The 27,028-nt window shown below is 49.7% G+C and overlaps 1 protein-coding gene across 1 annotated transcript in view; it reads right to left on the bottom strand.

Annotated features, from left to right (window-relative positions):
- Positions 1 to 27,028, bottom strand: part of ZNF516 (zinc finger protein 516) — a 114,466-nt gene that overhangs the window by 64,667 nt on the left and 22,771 nt on the right. The window contains exon 2 of the mRNA XM_044921182.1: positions 2,468 to 4,403. Within this exon, the coding sequence (XP_044777117.1) occupies positions 2,468 to 4,226 (1,759 nt within the window). The 5' untranslated portion in view covers positions 4,227 to 4,403. The remainder of the gene's footprint in view (positions 1 to 2,467; positions 4,404 to 27,028) is intronic.

Below are 27,028 nucleotides of genomic sequence, written 5' to 3'. Positions count from 1 at the left end.
TTAGCCAAACCCTGCAAATGGGAGTGCCTTTGAGTATTACATGTATATAATGCACATCTCACTCCTAAAAGAACATCTCTGAAGCAGTGGTTTATTGCCCACCCTAGACCATTAAAGGCCTGCTGAGCTTGGGAAGTCTGTAGTTTTAGAAGGAAAGATTCTGCCCTACAGAGTCACAAAAGTGTTCTTCAACACTTTATGCCACCGTCATGACAAACTTCCTTTTCCGGTCTCTCAATGAGCTACAGTATTCTGTTAATTCTACTGTCAACTTGTTGAACTCAACTAGGATACATGAACTTGTTACAGAAAAATCTGATGTATTAAGTTTCTCAAAAAAACATCACATATAGAAAATACATATAATTTCATTAGGAGGTAAATGATAATCTCAAATTTAATGAATTTGAGATGTAAAAAAGTAAATTCCAATGTATAGTGAAAAACATTTTTCTTTCTAACATTTTCAAAGTACTATTGAATTAGATTATTATCATTTGACCACCATCACCATAGATGAGGGAAAGGCTCAAGAGCTTTTCCAAATGTTAAAAATATTTATCTTCAAAAAAAAGAAAAAAGATTTAGTTCTATCCTAACATTTTATCCAATGAGCTCCAAAAACAGTATTATTGGAATATCATCAGTAAAATCTGTAATTATCAAAACTTTTTAAAGAGAAAAACCAAGAATTAATCTTCAAAAATGCCAACCAAAGGTCGCAGTTGGGTTCGCCAGGTTTTACAACGATAAACTGTTGCAGGAATCTTGAGCTCAGAGAAGGAGCAGTCTATTTTCAGAGAGTAGCGTGTTCCCCTGCTCCTTCCCACAGGTTAATGAGTAAGAAATGAAATGGGAAACAACAAGGGTCAGTGCATAATGTGTCACTGCTCATCTATCTATATGACCCTTACAAGGTGTATGCACAGGGTCAACATAGGCTTCTCTACAGGATTAGAGAAACAACTTTCTTCCACACTTTTACTGACTCAATATCATTTGTTTCAAAGAATTGGCTAAACCCCTCATAAAGAAAAAAGGACACAGATCTGTGTTTTGTTTTGAAGGACTGCACTACGGTCGTTTTCCTTACTACAGATTATAAATAGCCCTGCTGAAGCTCTTGGGTTTCTATACCCCTACACCCCTGGCCTTTCAGGTAAAAGCAACATCCACGAACCAGTTTCCAGGGAGAAGAGAAAAACGGTCCTCGTGATGCGGAGAATGTTACAAGTTCCGTCACTGGAACATCACCTTCTACTAAAAAGAATTACCCAAGGGGCGCCTGGGTGGCTCAGTCATTAAGCGTCTGCCTTCGGCTCAGGTCATGATCCCGGGGTCCTGGGATCGAGCCCCACATCAGGCTCCCTGCTCAGCGGGAAGCCTGCTTCTCCCTCTCCCACTCCCTCTGCTTGTGTTCCCTCTCTCGCTGTGTCTCTCTGTCAAATAAATAAAATCTTAAAAAAAAAAAAAAAAAAGAATTATCCAAAACAAAAAATAATGAATAAAATATCAAAATGCTTAAGACTTATAAAAAGTAGGAAAATGACGAAAACAAAGTTAGTCAAGCATCTTTAAATATTTACATAGCTGCTATTCGGAGAGTCATCTGTTCCAATGAGCCGTCTCTAAACCCACAGGGTATTTGAATCCGAGGAGATTAATTATAACCACACACCGACTGGAAGTTACTCTTCTACTCAGCTGTCTGGTTCAAAGGAGGTGAGCAGAGGCAAGTGCGTGTGCATGCGTTTGCCGCCTGGGGACGGAGCAGGCTCTGGGCCTGTGGAGAAAGAGAAGGGCACGCCTCGGAGGTGTCCCATCACCTGTCCTTTGCTCAGAAATGACTGATGCCCCAGAGAAACTGTGAATTCAACAGGCCAAAGGTGTTAATTAATGCAAACACATCCGGGCAAATTAGCAAGAAAGGAGCCTGAAGCAGAGCTGAAAGGCACCTGTGTCCGCACCCACCAGCCTGAGCTCTAAGTATACACTGGCTACCTAATACCTGGGGGTGGGACCACCTGGGTGCAAGGCTACCTGGGCCAGGAATACCCAGGCAAGAGCTATCCAGGCACAGGGTCACCTGGATGCAGGGTCTACCTGGGTCTGGGACTGCCTGGGTCTGGAAACCAGGCCCCTAGGGCGCAGGGCTGAGCCGTGACTCCCTGGCCCGGACCTCCTGGACTAAGGGCTACCGGGCCAGTGGGCCACCTGAGCCTGGACCATCTAGGCATGTGTTACCTGGGCACTGGACCTCCCTGGGCTCAGGGATACTTCGGGAAGGCCTCACGGGCACAGAGCTACCTGGACTTGCGTTACCTGGATACCTGGGCTCTGGGATATCTGGACAGGGGATCAGCTGGGTGCAGGGCTACAGAGCCAGGACTACCTGGGCACGGGTCACCCAGGTACAGAGCTCTCTGGCCCTCACCCTCTGAGCCCAGCTGCCCAGGCGCACGCTCACCTGGTACAGGGTCGGCTGCACTGTCCTCTCCACTCTCCTCCGCAGCCTCGTCTGCCAGGCCCGAGCCTGGGGAGTCAGCGGCGGCACCACAGGCCGAGCCCGGGCTGCTGGGCTGCGAGGCCGAGTCGCCCTCGCTGAGCGAGCCACAGCGCGCACGGGGCCCCCGATCCCCGGGGCCATCACGGTCTCGGCGCGCACGGCGGTGCACCCGGGAGTGCAGCACCATCTGGTGGTAGGTGCGGAAGATCTTGCCGCACTCGAAGCACTCGGAGGACTTGCCATGGCCAGCAGGGGCGGCAGCGCGGCGGCTGGGCCGTGCGGCCGGCCTGGGGTCCAGGGGTCCAGGCACGGGGTCCCCGGGCGCGCCCGCCCGCTTGCGCGGGGGCCCCTGAGCGCCGGGCTCCGGCTCGCGCTTGCGCTTCTCCTGGCTCACCAGGATGTACTCGCGCCGCTCCTTGTCGAAGGCCACGTCCCCGGCCAGCGCCTCGTCCCACGCCCCGTACTTGAGGTACTCAGCCGGCTCGGCCACCTTGCCCCGCGTGGCCAGCTGCCAGGCCTGGTAGCTGTTGACCGGGTCCAGCTCGGCCACACGCCGCCCCGCCTGCCCGTGGGCGGGCGCGCTGGCCACCGCAGGCCGCAGGTTGAGGCACTGAAGGAAGAGCTGCTGGGAGTCCGGGGGGCTGCCCTGCACCGCGCCCTCCCCGGCCGGAGCCCGCGTCCGGCCGGCTTCCACCCTGCGGTGGATGGCGTTGTGCGCGTTCAAGCTGTCCAGGTTTGTAAACAGGTTCCCACACTTGGTGCAGACTTCGTAGAGGGACAGGCCAGCCACGATCATCTCCTCCTGCACCACGTTGTTGATGGTGGCGATGGGGTCCAGCTCACTCTTGGGCTTGTTCTTGCTCCCAGTCTTGGGGCCGTGCGCCTTCATGTGGTTTTTGAGGAACCACGGCTCTTTGAATCTTCGGCCACAGATGTGGCAGCCGTGGTCGAAGGAGCCTCTGTGCTTCTTCATGTGAGCCTTCAGGAACCAGGTCTGGCTGAAGGCCTGGCCGCAGACCTCGCAGGGAAACTCCCCGGGGGTCAGCTCCGGCTTGCCGTTCTCCACGTAGGCCTCAGCCCCGCCGGGCACCTGCGCAGTGATGTGGTCCTTCTCGATGTGGCTCAGCAGGGACTCCTCCCTCAGCGTCATGTAGCTGCAGAGCCTGCAGCGGAACGGCTTGTGGGCCTGGTGCACGTGCTGCTCCAGGTCCTTCTTGCGTTCAAACTTGCACTTGCAGAAGGAACACTGGGCTGCAGCCTTGCCCTCCTCTGGGGCGCAGGCAGCCCCCTCGGCCTCCTTCTTGCTGCTCCTCAGCAGGATCTTGCTGTTGTCCACCTGGGTGGCCCCGTTGAGGATCCTGTTGCAGGCAGACGTGCTCTTGGTGGGGCTGGTGCAGCCGTCCAGGCCCTCGGACACGCGCATCTCACCAGCCTCCGGCTCGTGGCCCTGGATCAGAGTGCCGGTGCGGTGGCTGCGAATGTGGATCTTCAGGTTGCCCTTCTGGGAAGCCCTGTGGTCGCAGTAGGGACATTTGTAGGGCTTCTCCCCCGTGTGCTTGCGCATGTGCTGGGACAGGGAGCTCTGGAAGGGAAAGCTCTTGCCACAGATGCAGCAGCTGTGGCTCATGACCTTGTCTCCGTCCGCCTCGGGGCTCCTGCTTGCCCTGCTGGGGCTCGGGCCCCTTCTCAGCTCCACCTCGGCCTCTCGGTTGCGATCCATCTCCAGGACCAGGGCTCCCTGGCCGGGGCGGGCACGGCTTTCTGTCGCACAGGCCTGCCTGACGACGTCTTATCTCTCCATCTTCACACGAGGCTTCTGCTTCCCAGCTGCACGGACGCACCTGCCAGGACAACCGGCATCTCCTACCTGGAAAGCATGGCAGACGGCAGAGAGCACCTGAAACAGAAAAGACATGGAGATCTTAGGAACGAGGTTTCCCACATCCGCAGGGAACCAGCAACCTCCACGGGGAGCGACGGGCACGCTCCTGAAAAACAGCAGGCCAGTCCACATCAAAGGAGACGCCAACACAAATTCAAGTCGATGTACTAGCAGCTGCTTTCCTCTAAGAGATCAATATTTAAACAGTTATTGATAATTGTGTGCTCAATCATTAAAACAAATAACATCACAAGATTGTACGCTAGAATAATTTTTCTCAAAAAGATACCAAATCTTTAAGGACAGTCTGAGGTGAGTGAAGTTGTGGAGTATAAAAAATACAGGCCACAGACCAGAAGAGCGGGTGGGGATCGGGAACAAGGAGAAAGGGCCAGGGAGAGGCTGGTAAGGGACACAGAGGCACAGCTCGTGCCCGGGCCAAGTGAGCCGCAAGGGCAGTTGACAAATGTGCCCTGTGTTGAGATGCTAGGGAAACAAGTCTTCAGCGAAGAGCGCAGGTGACTGACCCCGAGCTCATGCAAGGTCTATGCCTGGAGCCAGCCGCTCGGGACCGACGGCCGGCACGGCGGCCCCAGCTAACACCACCTTGAGGTGCACAGGGCCACAGAACCACTGCCTCTTAGAAAAGCCCCAACCCAGGCCCCACCCATCCTTCCGTCCCCACACCACCACGCCACCCCAATCCCCAAAAGGCCCCCTAGGATCCGGCTGCAGGGCTAAGTCCCAGCCCCACTGCAGAAAACCCTCTGGACCCCGGGCGCCACGCGTCACCCCCCACCCTTTTCCACAGGTCTCATCCCCACGGGGCATTTCCAGGGAGGCTGGGTATGCCTCTCCCTGGCGACAGCAGGTGTCACACACCTTCCCGGCCCTGTCAGAGCCACTCCTCCAGGTGTCCGGCTGTTTCTGGCACCCTGTGCACGGCAAAGACAAACCAGACAAGGGAGGTGCCCAGCGCCGTGCCTGGCACACGCGGGCAACCAGCCACACGGCAAGAAAGCCAACCCGAATGCTTGCAAGCCGCCAAATGGGCCCAAGACAGTACACACCAAAAAGCAATTATCTGCAGTAAAAACAGGAATTTCCATCTGACTTGTGATAAATAGAATAAACAAAACAGTGAGCCAATTAGAAAGAAAGGGAGAGAGATAGGGCATCTTTCAGAACAGCATTCTGATGGGTTAGAAAGGGAGGCAAGGTGGCCCCACAACTCCCCTGGGACACGGTCTGTTTATCCTTCTCACCTCCAAGCTGAAGTAATTGAGACAGGATTCTGAGGGTCTCCCTACGGGGGCGGAGATGGGAGGGGGGCTCCAGACTTGCACCGAGAGGCACCCAGATGGGCAGATTTTCTTTAAAAATAGCCATGACATATATAAAGGATGCCATGTTTTTACAAACTCACAACCTCATACACACTAAGAACCCGTATTATAAAATTTACAAAACATGAAGAAGCTACAGGTTTCTGGTTTTGAACCAATGTACTAATACACACTTTGTGCTCACAAATGAAAGGTTCTCTCCCAAAAGACCCTGGGCAGCGACTCCTTGTCTGCTCTGGTCGTCTGGCCCGACACGGCTCCCCAGAGCGGACCCAGAAAAGAGTACTGACAAGAGAACAGGGAAGTGAAGAGCACAGGGGAACCTGCCCACCAGGAGGGATTCTGAGCACATGGCACGGCCTGTCCTCCACTTGGAGGCAGGGGTGCAGAAGCCATCGTGATAGATGCCCTCTGGACAGACAACATACCTCCTGCTTTCTCCAAATACCTCCTCCCACAGACCCTTAGAAGAAATCTTATTTAAAATGATGTATTCTGAAACATCTTTTGATAAAGCCCCGTGCTAGCGGGGTTCCCAGGCACCTAAAGAAACCAATGCAGTGAGAGCAGCCAAGTCTGGAAAGAGGCAGAAAGGAGAGGGGCACACAGGTAATCTTTACTCTCGACACTAACAGGTGCAGAGTTCCTCCTGCCGAGAGAGAGCCTCCAAAAATCAAGGACTCCAATAAAGTACATAAATAAAAACTCCCCATAAAAATGGACAAATTGGGTCAACAAGAACACCTCTTAATGATGATTTAAGCTAATTTAAATAATCTTTTCAGGCCGCTTTGGTCTTGGCACAAGTTTTGGATGGTTGTGTATGTTGTACATTACTTATGGGTTATACTGCAAATGATTTGCATGCATCCCCTTCTATCCCAGGATTTATTTCATCCCCTCAAAATGATGAATGTGAACTACTATACAAAAGTATGAATGAAACATACTATTCATATTTAGCTCAATGCTCTAATCTGGACATAAAGATCATAGGAGTTTAAAGAATCATAAAGAGGGCGCCTGGGTGGCTCAGTTGGTTAAGCGAGTGCCTTCGGCTCAGGTCATGATCCTGGAGTCCCTGGATCGAGTCCCACATCGGGCTTCCTGCTCGGCAGGGAGTCTGCTTCGTCCTCTGACCCTATCCCCTCTCAGGTGTTCTCTCTCTCTCATTCTCTCTCTCAAATAAATAAATAAAATCTTTAAAAAAAAAAAAAAAGAATCATAAAGAAATAATTTTATGAAGGAAAAAAACTGGAAATTGGCGGCTCTGAAATAATTTTACAAAGTCCACCAGACCTCTCAGTTGGTCGATGAAGAGTATTAAAGTCAGACAGTTCTCCAATTCTAGGGGATCAAACAGCCACAAAGACGAGGTTCACGGAGTACCAGTGCTCAACCAGTTCAGGACCACAAGACGCAACTCACAAATGCACCTGGAAATAAAAGTGGATTTTTCAAGTGAGAAGACTTGTTCAAACCATCACCAATGCATGCCCTGTGGCCGGTTTATACCCTCCTTCTTTGCTACTGCGTGTTCAGCAGCCCCAGGGGTCGTGAAAGTCAAATGCTTCCCAAGCTGCAGGGCAGCTTCAAGGATGCGGCGTGGCAGGTCGGGGGTCTCCACCCCAGCGCCAGCACGGAGTGATGCACCGTTAGGAGCCCTGGTCCCCCGTTAACCAGCCAGGTGGGTCTCAGGGGGCGACCCTCATGGCCCAGGCTCCTCTCCTCATCTCTCAGGAGCCTAGCGTCAGGGAAGCCCCTGCCGAGCCTGTCCTCGGAGCGCCCCCCAGATCCCTGCACACGTCCGTACACAGTAAACACCTGCCCGGTCCGGGCCCACATGTAACACCAGACGGCGCCCTGCCCTGCAGCCCACGGTCTCTAGTGAGCTGCAAAGGCAGGGAGCAGGTGTGCGCGCAGCTTGGCCACCACAACGGAGACGGGAGGAAGTGGCTCAGGTGGTCCCAGGCCACCAGAGCATCCAGCAGCTAGGCTGCTGGGCCAAGGGGATGCGGCTGCACTTCTCGTTCTTTCCAGGGGGGTCCTCAGTCCTCTGCACACTGCAGGCGGCTGCCATGTTGGCTGGCTGAGAAATCCACGTTCCTCCTCACAGCCTGGACTCATCGAGTGTCCGCTTCCCCCACGCCCCTGACCCCAGCCCAGGCCTGGTCACCTTCCGTCAAGAACCCAAACGCCAGAGAATACAGTGTTCTTCCTCGGGCTTCCTCCAAAACCAGCTGAAAAGCTTTCCCCAAGGCCAACGGGGCCCTGCAATTTCCAGGCGGCTTCTCAAGGAAGGCCGTCAAGAGCGCCCCCGCCATCCGCAAACAGGCTCCTCTTTCTCTCTTGTTTTCCACTTCTTCTCTGCCCACCCCCATCTTTCAAAACGAAGCCCTGCTGTAAATGCCGGGCAGAGGGGCATGGGGCGCCGTTTTAAAGAACCTAGAGATATTACCAAGGGCAAAACAGATCAATGTAGAAATGGAAAAAATGCTCTAACAGTACTAACTATTTAAGCCCCAAACACCCCTATCTTAAGGAAATCACAACATCAACAAAACGGGCTCCACTTGAAAAAGCTCCACCAAGTGGCCCCTTCCTGACGCCCACGGTCCACTAAGGAAGTTTCTTGCGAACCTTTAAAGCCCCAGTGGGAAAGTGATTCCCAGCCACTGACCCTCCTTCGTCCGCAGCCCAATCAACAGATCTTTGTGATATTCTTTTTAGCTACAGGCAAAAACTGCTATGTCAGACAGGGTCATCACTCCTTTTCCAAAAAAGAACAGGAATGCTGTCATCAGAACTCTCAACTTAAAAATGCACCACAGGGGGGCCCAGGGAGGAGGCCTGCGGAGCCGCCCTCAGCCCTCCAGCACCACTAGCTTCGAGACCAAAACCACCACCCACCAGCGCCCCTGAGCCTGGAGGGTCTCACCGGTTTCTCCACACCCATCTCGGTCCCCAGTGGGGAGCGGGTCACGCGCCGCCGCCGCGGGACAAAGCGTCAGACTGCTCTGTTCTGGCGAGATGCGCTTTCGTCCTGAGCGGCCTTTTACTCTCCCAGACAGACAAGCACATACCACATGGGATTTGCTGTTCCAACTTTTCCTACAATAACACGTTAACCTAAAGATAACTAGTGTTATAAAACGTGTGAATAAATGTTAGCTCTTCATGCAGCCCAGAGTGCGCGGGGTTCCAGCAGCAGGAACACGAATGGGGGAGGGCGTGGCGGGACAGCAAACACACGGATGTGTTTTAGCCAGGACGACGCACACCCCACGGACATACAGGCACCACGGCCCCACCTGAACACAGTTTGTCCGTGATGAACCACTTCTCTTGTCACTGTGTCACAAACTTTGTCCGCGGCGGCAACTGGGAACTTGTCTGGCAAGTAATTTAATTGTTTATGCATAAAACGGCTTGCTGATCAGGGTTTTAAAATAGATTTCCAATGGATCGCTCACTGTGTGTGCATGTTTCTCTAGAGAGAACAGTTTGAAGCTACTCTTTAAAAATGCCTTCTACGTTTTTAGAGATGGCATTTCGTAAAAGGTAATTTAATCGTGTTTATAAAAAAGTAGGTAAAGATAAAATGTTTTTAAGAAAATAAAAGTGTATATTCATAACGTAAAAAATGCATTATAGCGGAGATGGGGAAGGATTTAAGAGGCAATATGTAAAAGCTGTGAAAATAAAATATGCAGCTAAACTTTAAAATGCAATCGTGGGAACACAGAAATAAATAAACCACGAGACCTAAATACACAGATGCAGGGCTGCTGCCTTACCTTTCAGAGACTGTCTCTTTCGCCTGCACGGCACAACTTTCTCAAGACCGCTTACAGTCACTGGATTTGGGGCAAATTTACTCTGTGGGTAAATGTTCCAACTCATAAATCACTTCTCTAGGTGAGGATCCTGGGGACTGCATCTCTGACCTCATACAAAGCAGGGAAGTCACTTCCGGAAGCATGCCCTGGTGACCTGCTGCAGCAGCTCCCTGAGAGGCCAAGGACCGGGGGGTCAAGTCCCCTGCCCTACAGTGACTCCCATAGGGGCAAGACCTGGACACCTGCTATCCAGGATGAACCACCTCTATGACTGTGTGCTCTGCTCCATGCCCAGGCAGACACAGCTCGCTCTTGCCTCTGGGACTCAGGCATGCAGGTGCCAACCCACCTACACACCCGATATCTTACCTGACCCCTGGCAGCCTTGTGACTCAGTTGGGGCCCTCCCCTAGCTCTCTGCATGGCCCTGGCCCTATCCTAGCACACATCTGGACTGCTTCTTTTTCTCGTCACTTGTGCGTTAGAGGACAAGACTTCTCCCCACCAGCACAGAGCCAAGCACATTTTGGGCATCGCAGTGCTGTCAAGACTACCCGAGATCAAAACCCAGTTCTGCCACTCACTTGGATCAGCGTGACCCCTGTCTTAACCTCTCTGTTCCCCAGCCAATTTTACTTTTTATGTTTTGGTTTTTTTAAAGATTTTATTTATTTATTTGACAGAGAGAGATACAGTGAGAGAGGGAACACAAGCAGGGGGAGTAGGAGAGGGAGAAGCAGGCTTCCTGCTGAGTAGGAATCCTGATGCGGGGCTCGATCCCAGGACCCTGGGATCATGACCTAATAACTAAGCCACCCAGAAGCCCCCCATTTCACTTTTTAAATGTAAATGATAGTAATGAGAACTATAGTATAGTAATCCTGTGAGGTTTAAGTTAATGCATTCTAGGTACAATGTTTAACACACGGTAAATAGTTAACATGTTACATATTATTATTAATAACTGCTGAATAAGTAAATGAAAGGTCACTGCAGGACCCAAGGACACCTACTCACTGAGAGTGACAGTATTTGGTTTAAAAAATTCAAAAGGAGGGGCACCTGGGTGGCTCAGTCATTAAGCGTCTGCCTTCGGCTCAGGTCATGATCCCAGAGTCCTGGGATCGAGCCCCGCGTCGGGCTCCCTGCTCAGCGGGATGCCTGCTTCTCCCTCTCCCACTCCCCCTGCTTGTGTTCCCTCTCTCGCTGTGTTCTCTATCAAATAAATAAAATCTTTAAAAAAAAAAATTCAAAAGGACAAAATAATAGAAGCTTAGGAAACTAAATCAGAAGTCACTAGTGACCCCTATGTATTCAGTGGGCTCTCACAGGCCCACTACAAAAGGTTATTTAATACAACTATAATGCCTTCCACCAGCTACAACCATCCACAGCAAACATGCTCAAACATATTCTAGCTCCCAAACTCTTCATAAAAACTAAACTTTGAAACAGACTAAATATTAAATAATATTTGAGAACTGCTATTTTGTTGGGTTGGTAATACAGAACAACATTCTTAGTTTTTAGAAATGTTGATGAAATATTTTGGAGGTGGTTTACAAAAAAGAGAAAGGCAAATATATAAAAATGTTAACAACTGCTGGATCTAGATAGCAGGTGCAGGTATGTTTATTTGTCGGATACCAAAACCAGACAAGGACACCACAAAAAAAAAGAAAATTACAAACCAGTATCCTTGATAAACCAGAGATCCAAAAATCTTCATCAAAATATTAGCAAACTGAATTCAACAATACATTAAAAGGTTCATACACCATGATCAAGTGGGATTTATTCCAGGGATGCAAGGATGGTTCAACATCCACAAGTAAGTCAGTGTGATACACTATACTGACAAAATGAAGGATAAAAATCACATGATCATCTCAATAGATGCAAAACGAGCAGCTGACAAAATTCAATACCCATTTATAATAAAAACTCAACAAAGCAGGTATAGAGAGAACATATTTCAACGTAATAAAAGTCATATATGACAAACCCACAACCAACATCATACTCAGTAGGGAAACGTTAAGAACTTCCCTCCTAAGATCAAGAACAAGACAAAGATGTCCACTCTCACCACCTTTATTCAACCTAGTATTAGAAGTCCTAGCTAGAGCAATAAGGCGAGAAAAAGGAAAAAAAGTCATCCAAATCGGAAAGGAAGAAATAAAACTGTCACTATTTGCAGATGACATGATATTATATACAGAAAACCCTAAACACTCATCAAAAAACTATTAGAATAAACAATTTCAGTAGAGTTGAAGGATACAAAATCAATATACAGAAATCTGTGGCATCTCTATACATTAATAACTATCAGAAAGATAAATTAGGAAAGCAATCCCAGGGGCGCCTGGGTGGCTCAGTTGGTTGGGCAGCCAACTCTTGGTTTCGGCTCAGGTCATGACCTCATGGGTCATGAGAGCAAGCCCACGTCAAGCTCCAAACTCAGCATGGAGTCTGCTTGAGATTCTCTCTCTCTGCCCCTCCCCGCTTTGTGCATGTATGCACATGGACTCTCTCTAATAAATAATCTTTAAAAAAAGAAGAAAAAGGGGCGCCTGGGTGGCTCAGTCGTTAAGTGTCTGCCTTCAGCTCAGGTCATGGATCCCAGGGTCCTGGGATCGAGCCCTGCGTCGAGCTCCCTGCTCCGCAGGAAGCCTGCTTCTCCTTCTCCCACTCCCCCTGCTTGTGTTCCTTGTCTTGCTTTGTCTCTGTCAAATAAATAAATAAAATCTTTAAAAAAAAAAGAAAGAAAGAAGAAAAAGAAATCAATCCCATTTACAACTGCATCAAAAAGAATAAAATACCTAGGAATAAATTTAACCAAGAAGATGAAAGAACTGTACACTGAAAATTACAAATGTTTAGACACAAATAAATTAAAAGATATCCTGTGCTCATGCATTACAAGAATTAATATTGCTAAAACATCCCAAAGCAACTACAGATTCAATGCAATCCCTATCAAAATTCCCATGGCATTTTTCATAGAACAAATAATTCTAAAATCTGTATGGCATCCAAAAGACCCCACATAGCCAAAGCAATCCTAAGAAGGAAGAACAAAGCTGGAGGCATCATGTTCCTTGATTTCAAACTATACTACAAAGCTACAGTAAATCAAAACAGTATGCTATTGGCATAAAAACAGACACATTGATCAATGGAAAAGAACTGAGAGCCTAGTAACAAACTGACATGTATACGGACCATTAATTTACAGCAAGGAGCCAAGAACATCCAATGGTGAAAGCAATGTCTCCAATAAATGATGTTGGGAAAACTGGACAGCCACATGCAAGAGAATGCAACTAGCCTGCTATCTTAACATAAACAAAAATTAACTCAAAATGGACTACAAACTTGAATGTCAGACTTGAAACCATAAAACTCCCAGAAGAACACATAGGTGGAAAGCTCCGTGACACTGGTTTTAGCAGTGTGTTTGAACCGGAGTCCAAAGGCAAGGGAAATTAAAGCAAAAATAAACAAATGGGACTATTTCAAACAAAGAAGCTTCTGCACAGTGAAGGAACCCATCATCAAAACAAAAAGGCAACCTACTAAGAGAAGATATTCGCAAATCCTATATCCAATAAGGGGTTAATATCCAAAATATATAAAGAGCTCCTATAACTCAACAATAAAAAAACAAACAACCTGACTAAAAAATGAGAAGAGGATCTAAAGAGGCATTTTTCCAAAGATACACAGATGTCAACAGGTACAGGAAAAGGTGCTCAACATCACTAATTATTAGGAAATTCTAAATCAAAACCACAATGAGGTATTACCTCATACCAGTTAGAATGGCAATTATCAAAAAGACAAGAAATAACAAGTGTTGGTGGGAATGTAAAACAGTATGGAGATTCCTCGAAAAACTAAGAGCAGAACCACGATATGATCCACCTGGTTCCACTTCTGGGTGTCTACCTGAAGAAAACAAAATCACTAATTCAAAAAGATACCTGCACCCCTCATATTCATGCAGCATTACTGACAGTAATCAAGATATGGAAGCAACCTGAGTGTCCACCGAGGGATGAACAGATAAAGAGGATGTGGTGTGTATACACATACACACGGAACACTACGCAGCCCTAAAGAGGAACGGAATCTTGCCTATGTGATAGCACGGATGGACCTTGAGGGCATCGGGCCAAGTGAAGTAAGTCAGACAGACAAATACCATACGATTCCACTCACCTGTGGAATCTGAAAAAAAAGAAAACAATATTAAAACAAACTCATAGATACAGATCAGTGGTAGCTCCAGGGGAAGAGGGTGAGCGAAATGGGGGTCACTGAAGGCGGACAGATGGTGACTAGTCTTTTGGCAGCGATCATGGAGTAGTGAATACAGATGTCATGTTATAATGTTGGACACCTGATGCTTGCAGAACGTTATGGACCAATGGCACCTCATTAAAAAAAAACAGAATGTTGGAATATTATTCAGCCAAAAGGAAGCAAAAAAAAATAAATTAATATAAATAAAACACCTCAGCATTACTTTTTAATGTTAATTACTGAATCTAGATGGTGAATGTATGTGTGTTTCTTATTCTTCCAAATTTTATGGATTTTGGAAGTTTTTCACAAATGAAGCTTAAAAAAAAAAAAAAACTCCCACTTGCAACCCCAGGAAGGAACGCAATTGAAAGAGGGGCTCTGGTGGGCCCTTCCCCCTCCCCCATCCCTCTCCCTCCCTCTCCTTCTTCCTCCCCTCCCCCCTCCCCCACCATCCTGCTCTCTAGGCCTGGAGGAAGCTCAGAAGGCTCCAAGGAATGCAGTTTGAGGACATTACCTTTTGTTAATTCTGGTATTCAAAATTCAAAATCAAAAAAAAAAAAAAAAGAAAAATCATCTGAATAATAAACTGTTCAAATGAAAAGCAGTACTTAAGAGACTGCTCACTGATGCTGAGAAGCTCAGGAATCCACCCAAAGCTTGGTCACAGCCTTACTGCAGTCCGTGCAGTGGCTTCTCCAGCCAGATGAACCTGCCCCGGCTAGTCCTGGGGTGTTCCTGGTGACCCCAGTCCACTGCTTCCCAAGGCAAAAAAACTGGTCATGCAGTTGAGGTTTCTTTCCCACATTTTAAACAACCATCTTCTAACCAGTTAACTATGGCACTGCCAGGGGAAAAAGGTAAAATAGCCTGCCTTTTAAACAGTAAGCATCTCTCTGAATCTACAGGAAATCTTGCCATTTTCTGCTCTGTGAAGTAAATCAACACAAAGCAGAAGCCGAATGATTTTGTACTGATTTCCCCAAAACTATCAGAAATAATTCTACCAGCAACTTACCGTGCACAAGGAATCCAGAGGCTAATTTTCAAGTAACCTCTGATATTTTGAGCCACTTGCCTAACAAAACAACTCTGCAAGTTTCTTTAAACCTACCCAAACCAGAGTGGGAAGTATAACAGGCGCCGAAGGGCTGCAGGAGGGCGGACGGGGCCTTTCCTGCTCTGAGGGAGAGTTTTCAGTTTAGGGAAGCAGAACCCGAAGCTTGTCCTGTTTTTCAAAGAACTCTCTAGCGGGGTTCTTCTTCAGTTCTGGTTCATTAATTAGCCATATCACGCTACCAAGAAGTAGGTTTGCTCTCCTCGGGTGCGCTGTGGCCCCTCCTCCGGTCTCCCCTGGCCACCCTCTGGGGAGCCCCGGGCTTCCGGGAGGGAGGCGGGAGCAGCGGGGGCTCCCCAGCCTGTGCGTGCGGCTCCGGTAACAGGAGAATTTGTGCAACCCGAAGAGTCAGGCAGGCTGGGAGGATGCCCTTACAAAGAAAACAGCTCTCTGCAGACACGCTGTGGGTATTTACGGGAGTCTTGTGGCTCCAAAAGGCAAGTCCCAAGATGAAAAGAAGAGTGGCTGGCCCGGCGGTGCACTTCCGCAGGCCTGTCCACGGAGCCATGGTGCTGCCCAGCGCTCCAGGGCATGCCCAGGAACACAGGCCCTGGGGGGTGCCGGGCCGGGCGGGCAGTATACTGCCCGTCTGTTCGCCTGCAGACAATGAAATGGGCTTTACTCCTTACACTGTAGTATTATGGGCCATGAATCAAAATACATCATTAACATCCTGCACAGGCTTATCTACGGCTGAGACAAAAAGCCTATTCTTTGAACAAATGGGGAGAAATTCCATAACAACAATGAGGAGTTCCTCTCTGCACACACCAATCTGCCCCAGATTAACAATTCCCGGCTTATAGTCCGCAGCCCGGTCCGAGCTGCTCCATGAACTGATGCATTCACTGCTGGGGAGTTAAGGACCCAGGCTGACAAGGCCTTGAGGCCGCCTCGCTCAGGCAAATCAATAATCCATTATGAGCAAACTACATTTCCACTCTAATAAGAAGAAATGAATAAAAGGCCACCAGAATCAGCAGCATTCACAAGAAACCCCACCCCACCTCCCCCACTAGGGGAAAAAGGACACAAACCCAGTATCCCCGGGTGTAAGGAACACACAACTGCCCACAGGCAAGGCAGGCCCTATTTCCAAACGGCCAAGAACAATGTGCTCAGACATTGCTGCCAAGAGCACTCATTTTAAAGGTACGTCTCAAATATGCTTTGTTAGGAACACAGAGTAGGAGAAAAAACCATCCACGCAACATTGACAAAATCCCACTTTCTCAAACAAAGGTTTCCTTTAAATATCTTTAGAAACCCCCCAAAAATCAGGCCAACACATTAGTAGTCCCCAAATGTAACTAACTGTCCCTAATAAGGTTTTACTATGCAAACTGCACGATCTTTCGGCAAGACCCGGGTCGATGAGCAGCTCAGACCCCGGCTGCGGCCAGGGCTCCATTTACAGCCGAAACGCCTGAGGACCTCGCTGTGATTCTGCAAGAAGGCTCCCGTTCATGAAGTTGTTTACCACAATCTGTCACACACGCAAATAAAGTCCTGGTCCCGGAAAAGAGAGAACCCATCTTCACCTCCAGAGAGAAGGTGGAAACAGGAGAACAGTAACGACCATTTGCCGACATATTTCCAAAAGAAAATATGAATTAACATCAGCATCACAGCTGCCCGTACGTCCTCTGACTGAAATAGAAAGACTGGTAAGTCAAACCTGACCCTCCGGGGGAACAAAAAAAGCAGATGAATACACCATCTAATTATTGATTACATTCAGGAACGTCCTAGAATAGATGAGGGAGGATGTGGGAATTTTCCTTCCCCAGTCACTAATAACAGATCCAGAAAAATCCAAAGTAGGCATGGAGACTTTCATCCGGAAGCATCCATGTGAAAACAAGCAGGGGCTGGGTGTTTTAAGATCAAAAGGAAAGACGCACCCTTTTACTAGTTTTTTTTTTCCTTTGCTCTCTAAAATCAATACATCACTCTTGCTGGCCATTTATGATTTCCAAGGCTTGTATTACAAATTGACTTTATCAATCTATTTGTCCCTAAAAAAAGTGAACTTCTCTAAACTGGAAAAAAAAAGGGGGGGGGGGAGAAGGAAAGATGGGAAAAAAGAAAAGTTAACAGGAGCCAGGGCTTGCTCTGTAATGTTCTGCACATAAATGTCCTCCTGGGGCCCCTGGTCGGCCACAAAGAGCGGGGGTCTGGGGGGGTCCATCCAGAGCCCTGGAGCCGCCCGCACGGCCAGCGTAGTTAATGATCTAGTCAACGTTTCCATTAAGAGACCATGTCCCCCAACCCCGGCCGCTCGGCATTTTACAAAAAGAGAGAGCAAATCACTCGCTTCATTACACGAACCACAAAAGCAGTCCAGTTTCACTCTGACTTTTTTCCATGCTGCATCAAGAGGATGAAAGCCTAAGTTCCGAATAATTCAGAAATACTGAAAACCTGGAGAATCTCAGAGAAAAATCAAGACTCATAAATTTCTAGCTTTAAAACAGACATGGAAGATCCGAAGGCTTTAGATAAACTACAGGGGAAAATCCCATTTACGAGCGGCTGGAAAGTTTTTACTGAGCCTAAACTCAAAAGTGTACACCAATTCAGTGCCTAATATAAATTTTTTTAAAGAAATTATCAACAGTGAAAACAAAATAATCCCATGTAGAAACTTGCTGTATTTTCTCGCTGTGTCACACTTCCTGGTCGACTGGATGTACGTTTTTGAAATTGGTATTAGTTGATTGCAAAACATATTTTAACAGAAATTTGTTTCTACAAATAAGCTGTATTTTACTGCAAGTAAACCAAGAACAAAGGACAGTATTTGCCCCCCAACCCATTGACAGTGACCTATTTTCCAGACTTTTACCAAAAACCAACGTTTTTCTCCCTGTGTAAGAACACAGACTGCAATGAATACCTATCTGACATTATCGCTTTCCTCTGTGCTTTTCGTGAACAGCCTGGAAGTCTCCACCATCAAATAAAGAACTGTGCCCAAGAATACAAAGAGAGATAATTATGTGCGGTAAGCCATAAAACATTCTGTTAAACATTACCTTCCGAGGTAGGACTGTTGAGCACAGAAGTCAGCCCCCAAAAATCCCTTCATTAAGAGCGCACGGGAAAAATAAACACTTCAGTGATCAATTTTACTGAATTCTAAGTAACTGCATACAAAACATTTTCTGTAAAGATACCCTGAGCGGAGTTTATTTTGGTAGGACAGCTGAAAGGCATACCATGCAAGAAATTAAGACTTTCTTGGCCCTTGTACAAACACCAATCAATACTTCAAGAGGATCAAAATTAGAAAAGGACAAATCTTCCCCAAATGCTTCAGTATCTAAGGCACATACAGTAGAACCAGTTTAAATTTTCCAGATCCATTACTGCTAATAACTACTGTAACATGACCTAGTTTATCACTCACACACACAGCACCTTTGAGAGCATTTGAGCCTCTTAAGAAGAGTGATCTATCAGAGAATGTTTACAAAGAGCAATTCTTGACAAGAACATGATGTCACATTGCCCTAGGATTTATCCTGCATTGCTTGTCTAAAAATATATTTTCAAGCACACTTAATGACACATCCCTGCAAGCTCTAACTTTTGGAGATAAAAGACCATCTCTACCTTTCCTGCAAGGAACAAAAAAGGATAAACACGCAAAATCCCATTCTAACTCCCCAGAAGAATGTTACCATGTTATTCGGCCACGAAAGTTCAGGAAATGCTGTATGTGAAGTGATCGCAAATGATCTTGCAGAAATGAGGACGGGATGTTTTCTAAGCCAAAACATCTTACCCAGCAGCAGCTTTTGGGGAAAAGTGAACATAAAATACAAGAGGGCAGGTCTGGGGATTCCAGAGCTCACAGGCCCCACAGCCCCCCCCCCCCCCCCCGGCCTGGGGAGGGGAGAAAGGGTACAGCACTGTCCCCTGGTGCTCACAGACAACAGCAGTCCCACCAGTGGCCGCGAACAGTGTCCACGAACCCGAAGACCACGACGCGGACGTAGGGCCCACCTCCACCGAATCTTGCGTTGGGTTCCCGCAGAGTCCAAACTGAAACCTAGAGTCAGAATGGTGGCGGGCCCGTGCAACCCGATGTATGTTGATTCTGTCAGACGGTCATTTCTCTGTCTCTTCTCAACCCAAGCAGCAAGCTCTAGATGCCTCCTCCATCCGTTCAGAGCAAGGACCGGAGCGGACGTGCCCGCACTGAGAGGCGACAGACCAAGGTTCCCAAGGGCCGCATGGGCCCAAGTGGGAGCCCAGGGTTCGGCTCAGTGCAGGCGTGGCCCCGGGTGAGGGGGCCGAGGGCCTGGGGGCCTGCCCTTGTGTTCTAGGGACCGTGACATCCGAGCTGGGGCTACTGGTTCACGAAAATCACTCAGGAGTTGGCGTTTACGGAGACCAACTCTAGAAACGCCTATTCGGCGAAAGGGACAGTTACTTGTAAACTCACTGTGGGATACCCACACGACACCCACGTCAACAGGAGGCTGTCGCAGAGCCGCCGAATGATGGCACACCTTCGCCGCACGAGCCGGGTCTCCCATGAGCACATACCTCCACGGGAGAGAGAAAACGGGAACGTGTGGGGCCCACCCACCCAATACACAAAGTACTGGAAAATCAAAATACAATCGCTCTGAAGTATGTTTCCAACTCAGTTATCTGAATGAGCTCCTATTCCATTACTTCGTCATCACGGTTAATGACCAGAGGCTACCTTTACTTCCGCATCCCCGCGACCCAAGAAGGGCCTCCCGTCTCCTGCTCCAGGAGGAAGGGCAGGGCCCATCCAGCGGGGACTCCATGAAAGGCACTCACTCCTAAAAGCAGAGGCTCTGTCACCGCAGGTAAGGACAGTGGGACTCCTCTCTCCACTCACGGGAGACAACAGATGCTCCCTTCGGTTCTGCTCCTTACCAGACTCCTCGGGCAGCTCACACTGTCCACGCACAACCCTTTCTGCCTTTCCGAACCCTGGGGGTACAAACACCCGCACCTCTTCGGGGAAACGCGGATTACTGTTTGAGAAACGCAGGCCAAGGAGTAACTGCAGTCGAGACCTTCCTCAACTAAAGGCCCCCAAAATCGTGCCTCTTTGGACCCATAAATAACTAAGCACAATCTGGTCATGCACAAAATCAAACAAGATTCCCAGTGCTGAGTCCCATAACCTGGCGTGTTCTCTGGGCAGAGATCGGCCCCATGAAGCCTCCGTGGGCACCACCACCTCCACTTAGGGAGGAACCGACCCAAAACTTCTAGACTCTCACCACGTCGTCAACATACATCATAATTTTAGGTGACTGCACACAGCCATACCCCCCCCCACCCCGGAAAGTGCACGCAACACATTTCACCAGACACATGATCAAACCCTGACCCTCAGAGCTCAGGATTTGGTTTAAACTGCACCACTGCATATTTACCCGTTTGATGCAATGAAAAGGCACCATTCACTGATTCACTGTGGGGGGTTTGTGACCGCAATCCTAACTACAAATACGGGTTTCTCAGCTCTACCCTTAAAATCATACCAAGCTAGTCACACACACATACACTGCAAATCGCTTTCGATTTCTTTATATTTACACTGTTTTGTTTTTTAAGTTTTTTTCCAAAATTGGTCTGTTGCACGGAAGGTGCCCAGTTACAGAGCACCGGGAGACTTGGTGAGTCGCACACATGGTGCTGGCTGTTAATTGTGCAACAGTGCAAGCCACAGAAAGGGAAAACACCACCCTCAGCGCTTCACATTCGTCACGCCCCTAAATGAAGCTCGGGGCTCATGGGAAGGGGTGAGAAGCCCTGCCAGGAAGACACCACACACAGAAAACAAAAAGACACTTATTTCTAAGCATTCATAGGTAAGCCCCTACGTTACACCACGTGCATGTGGCCAAGAACAAAGATCTGCCTGAGTTCCTCGCATGTTAACCTCCTGCTTATTAGAAAGTTCTCAAAAAGGTGCTACAGGACTTGTCAACGATTCTAAGCTTCTTCTCCCTAAGCTGAACCTACCTACATTTGAGATAAGCACACCATACTGGCTTTCTTAGGTAATGACAGTTTCTTCCAGCTAGTTCTAAAATCTCCTAAGGGAAACCTTTCCAAATTAGGACCAAGAGTCAAACTTTGCTTTCGGGAGAGATGCACAAGCTTTGACTTGGGGCCTAGAGTAGAGGGCTCTAAACACAAATCGGTTCCTTTCAGGAGACCATGTTGATCCAGTCTTGCCATGTCACAGGATAATTCCTACCAATGTCATGCTCTTCACAAAGTGAAAACACAGCTTCACTAGGAAACACATGGAAAATACCACTGTCCTTCTGGGGAGGTGAGCTTCTCACCCACGTGGAGGTCTAGCCTGGTGCCCAACACACACTGCAGCTTCCCGTGTGCACACGCCAACTGTCTCAGGATGCACGTAATAATCACTCATTTAGCTAAGCTCCACCTGCAGCCCCATCCCTGCCATGGCCAAGCTCTTCCAGAAAAGCCCTCTCAGAGGGAAACACTGGCAGGAAGAGCATCCGAGTCACGTTGTCCTAGAGGTTCATGGTTTTCTCACCAGCACGCAGACCGGCGACACGTTCCACCTTCTAGGCACGGAGCCTCGCCGCGCGCACGTGGGCGCCCACAGGAGGCTCTTCTCACGGAGGGGCTCCCCACGGAAACCCCAGCCCCGAGGACCCGCTGGAGGGGGGCGGCCACGGCCCGCGTGGACTGGTCGTGCCGGACATTCGGGCTGGAGCGCAGCAGGACATCAAGCAGAACCAGACACCTTCACAGAAGGCTGGTTCCCTCTCTGTTTTTCTGGAAGGGACAGGGACTGATTTTTACAACCACTGAACTCGAGTAGTCCATGATGGTTTACAGCAACCACAGAACCGGGGAGAGGCACCTGTCCTAACAAGACAACTGTCCCCACCACCAGCAGGCCCTGTCTCTATGCAACCGGCTAACTTTGACGGTGTCCTCGGGGATCTGCCTTCGCGTCCCCAGCGCCCCATGCCACCGCAAACCACAAGCAGGACGGCACATGGGGGTGAGCGGACGAGGCCAACTGCAGCCTCCTCACCACCGAGGGGGCCAAGGGCACCTGGGGACCACACTGTTTGAGGGGCCCTGGATCACCCTATGTCTTGTGGCCTTTAACAGAGATTTGGGGGGGCGAGTCATTTGTCACACACAGTTTCTACAGTTGTCAGAAACGTACTCAGAGGATGTTTCGCCATCTTGCATTCCAAACGTAGAGTAAGAAAATGTACATAAAGTCCTTAGACCAGTGCCTGGTCCCTGGTGGGCACTCAGCAAGGGGAGCGTCCCTTCCCCGTGAGGGCCCAATTCCAAAATTCAGTTGCAGTGTCAAAAATCACAAGGAACCCAACCCCGATTCGCGTCCCTACGCAGGAGCGGTTCTGCTGTGGGAGTCCCGAGGCCCGCATCCTAGGTCTGATTACTCAGATATTCACCGAGTGCCCACCTCAAGCCGGGCGACCCCCACATGCTGCTCACACCTGGGCAAGTCTCTGGCTCACTTGGGCATCTGTGCCTGCAAAGGGAGGGTCCACTTCAGGTGGAGATGCTAAGGAAACGCCCCTCCTCTGACACTCCAGCCAAATGATTTCCCCCAAATCCAGAGATAAAAACCTATGGAGCGTTCCTTTTCCACCCTATTTGGCATCAAAATATTTTTCAGATTAAAATCAAATTTAGTATTTTCCTTTGGGCTTTTAAACTTATTTTCAAAGTGTTTTTGTCCCAGAAGAGCTCCCTGGGCTTCAGTGGTGTGCCTGGGGTCCCCACAGGAGGGGACTTCATGTGGGGCTTCAGTTCTCCAAACTTGGAGGCTCCTCCCAGCAAATTCAAATCAAACCATTTCACAACTTTAACCAAATGACAATCCACACAATTATCTGAGAAAAAGAAAGAAAAGTTTGCGCTACAATACATCTCCTTATAAGGAATGCGAGCCTAACACACTTCAGCTTCTAGAATGTCCCTTTAGGTAAAACACAGACACCAGAGAAGGCTGAGTCCACGCATGTCCCAGCACACGGCAGGCAGACAAAGACTAGGATCTGCTCATGGCAGAACCGCCCAGTGAAAACGAAACCTCTCTCCCTGAGGACAGAGATGGACGTTTCCTCCACGAGTGATGGAAGAAAGGAACATCCAGGAGTTCAGGTTCACTGATCCCCACACTAGGGCTTTGCTGCCCGCAGCATCGCCTCCCACAAGGGACCCTGCAGCTGCCTGCCACCCCCAAGCACGCTGCCCAAAACACCACGGAGCAGACGCTGTGCAAACGTGGGCGGAAAAGTCAGCCCCACTCCCATGCACACAGCGTCCTTCGAGCAACACTTCCCCAGATAACAAAACGAAAGCGTCCCTCCCCACACGCCCCGCGCCCCACAGATCTACCCACACAGGGGAGCTCAGGGAAAATCCTTGAAGAGCTTTTGCTCCACTTAACCCTGATCCCTGAAAAACAGGTGCTCTTGTTGAGTTCTTTTCCTATTTACCATCAGATGCCTTTTGCCATTTTTCCTGCTATGCCGGGAAAAGCGACCCCACGCCAAGGTCAAACTGAAAACTATTGTTTTAGCTTAAATGCTCTCAATCCCAGGTCTGTAAAACACAAGTCCCATGGATTAAACAGGAAGGTCTCCTCATCGACCCAAATATGACTTTCCTTTGAGGGAGTCAGTGAAGTAACAAGACCTTCCTGATGGACCCCTGTCACCATGGCCCCTCCCAGGAAAGGAGCTGAAACTGCCCCCCACCCAGGCCTCTCCCAGAGCCTGAACTCCTCCAAAGCTCTGGTTTCAGGTGATCACACTTTTCCTTTTGAGATGTTACCTATTTTTTATTTTTTCCCAGTTTATTTATTTTTGGTTTTTTATTAAGTTTTTTAATCAAGTGATGACACTTTCAAAAAAAATTTGCTATTGCTTTTTTTAAAGTTTTTTATTTATTTGAGAGAGAGAGCACGCACAAGCAGGGGGAGGGGCAGAGAGAGAGGGAGAAGCAGGCTTCCAGCTGAGCAGGGAGCCCTGATGCAGGGCTGGATCCCAGGACCCTGAGATCATGACCTGAGCCAAAGGCAGATGCTTAACTGACTGAGCCAACCCAGGTGCCCCTCGCTATTGCTCTTAAGAAAAAAATTAACTGCTGCAAATGCACAGACATAGATGTTTTCAGGAGAGAGAAAAACACCTGGGGCAGCTCCGGTAGCTCACAGCATGGCAGACGGGAGGCTTCTCCCCACTCTGCACGCACTGGCCGGTCCAGACAGCACGCAGGCCGCCTAACCGCATCGGGTTTGAGCACCTGGACGGGTCGGCAGCACATCCACACCTAAGGCAAGCCATGGCGCTTTCCTCCTGGCGGCGCTCCGCTCCGCACACGGCTCACGCCACTGGCCACCCGAACACCAGGCCCCGCGGATGGCTCTGTCTTCCGTCTGGACCGTGGATCCGAAGGGCAGCAGCTCTACCTCCGCCTGCACCGCCAGAACTCGCGGAGCAGACCCTCAGGTCAGGGCTGACTGGGACCACCACGCTGACCTGTCCAGCAAGCGGCTGTGCTAATCAGAAGAAGCATTTCCTTGAAATCTCAGCTTCCTCGCCGTTCGCGTGCTCAGTGCGTGCGCCGCTGTGCTCACCCAACCGGAAAGGCATTCCACAGATATGCAACAGCGACGTTTGCAAACATCTCTTAAAGGCTAAAATAAAATATTTCTGCTGAGGAGCCATAAGCAGTGCATGGGAAGTCTTTCCTCTCAACCCAAAGGGACACATACTTTCTAAGAATGGGTAAAGACGGGTAGAGATCCACCAAAGTCGGATCTCATGCTGGCTTTCTTCACGTGGTCATGCAACGTGTCTCCGCGTCCAGGCTCAGGACCTGGAGCTCATGACAGCGTCGTGGCGCGCTCCTGGAGCCCCTGGCCGTGTCTCTCGCTGGTAGCTGGGGACTCGAGAGGACAGTTAAGAGGTGCCAGATCCCTGGGACCAGGAGTGCAGAGCCCCAGCAGCGACGTGGGGTCCAGGGGGAGCGTGCCAGCCTCCAGAGCCTTGCAAGGCCTCTCCTCACCCCATGCCTGGTCACTTCACTTACAGAGAGATTCAGAGGTTTCCTTTTATCTTTCCCATTTTTAAAAAACTATTTAGTGGTGTGTCTTTTAAGACCTGAGATGCATCATGGATCCCTCAGGACACTGGGGCAGGGCCAGGAGTGGAGGGGGACACCGCACTGGACTGGAGGGATGTGACCACAGCCGTGTATGCCTGGAGGGCAATGGCCGCCTCCACACCTGCAGGTGACCCCCAGGACAGGCCCGGCCCCAGAGCTCTCCGGGTGCCTAAGGCTCGCGCGCCAGATGCCAGAGCCTGACGCGCAAGATGGGCTATCTCATAAAAACTACCTGCTGGACAGCGGGTCTTTGGCGTTTGGGTTTTTTGAACAAAGCACTAACTTTCTTCTGATTTAGTTTTTCCTTGACTGAAACCAACATTTCAGAGTGATGAGAGCTGAGAGACCATTTCCTGCCTCTGGACACCTCGGGCGGAACAAGGAAGAAGAAACAGAAAAGATTTTATTCTTTGGCAGCAATTCTTCAGTCCAGGAAACTCTCAGGAGAAAGAAGGCTTTGAAAAACTCTATTTACCATCCCCCATGGGCCAAGGAGCCCACGTCCATCTGAGAAACACTCTGATGCCCATTTCCAGACAGTGCACAGCAGGAAAATTCCAGAATCAACCGTGATATGCAGGAGGAAGAGAAGGAGAATCTCAGGGACGGCGCCTTGGGGAGAGCCACCTTCCACATCCTTGCCCAGACTCACTAAAGCCATAAAAGTCGAAGGAAGCGGAGCTGGAACGACCAACAAGCGTAAGTCAACAGAAGAACCACGGGACGGACCTGGCGATCAGAGCCTCTCACCTCCAAGTTTTCCTCCCCAGATGGACGCACACTCCACAGAACACCCGACCAGGCCTCCTCCGCGTGTCCAGGGCGAGAACAGCAAGGGACATCTGCGGGGGTCCTGGGAGGGCAGGAAGGGCCTCGGTGGGAAACGTGGAGGGACGCGGGCAAGGCCCGGGGCGCAGAGACACTGCGGCACCGATGTCCACATTCCAGATCTGACGAACGCTCTGCCTGAAGACGTTAGCGCAGGGACGCTGCGCGAAGGGGCTGTGGGAACTCCGAATTATTGCAAAACTACAATGAAAGGACACTCCCTGGATGTTGTGCAAACACCCCCAATGTCATCCAAATAATAAAACATTAGTAACCTGCTTTTACAAGAGCTCTTTGCCTTCCTTAAATAAAATAGTGTTTGCCTGTTAAGAATAAGTAAATGCGGGGCGCCTGGGTGGCTCAGTTGGTGAAGCGTCTGCCTTCGGCTCAGGTCGTGATCACGGGGTCCTGCAGCAAGCCCCGCATCGGGCTCCCTGCTCAGCGGAGAGCCTCCTTCTCCCTCTCCCTCTACCCCCGACTCGTGCTCACCCTTTCTCTCCCTCAAAAGAAAAAATAAAATAAATAAAAATCTTAAAGAAAGAAAAGAATAAGTAAATGAAACAAGATTACAGAAAAAGACCAGACCAGCGCACGAGGGGCAGAGAGCGGTCCCCAAACAAAGGAAGGTTCGTGATGCTGTGGGGCCACGCAGCCAACCGAAGACACGGAGCTGCCCCTGGTGCGGGGACGTGCGGGGACATGCGGGCCTGGCGGCCTCCCTCCGAAATCTCCCCGCGCCCCCAGAGCCCCTCCGGGCGGCGGCCACTTGGACACATGGGTAACGGTGTGTCCTGCGGGCCAGGTGCTGTCCAACACTTCTGTGCGTGTGCACACGTTCCACGTGCCCCGGTCCCCAGTGCAGTGACCACGGCCACCCTCTCCCCAGAACGCAGAACGGGCACAGAGAGGGCAGGCACACTGCCGAAGGTCACGCAGCGTGGAGGCAGCTGCACGGCGGGCTTCGGTGCCCGGCCCCTCTGACGGGCATGGGAGCCGGGG

The sequence above is a fragment of the Neomonachus schauinslandi genome, chromosome 14, assembly GCF_002201575.2.
Source record: "Neomonachus schauinslandi chromosome 14, ASM220157v2, whole genome shotgun sequence".
NCBI classification, from domain to species: Eukaryota; Metazoa; Chordata; class Mammalia; order Carnivora; family Phocidae; genus Neomonachus; species Neomonachus schauinslandi.
This window is presented reverse-complemented; position numbering and strand designations above follow the sequence as displayed.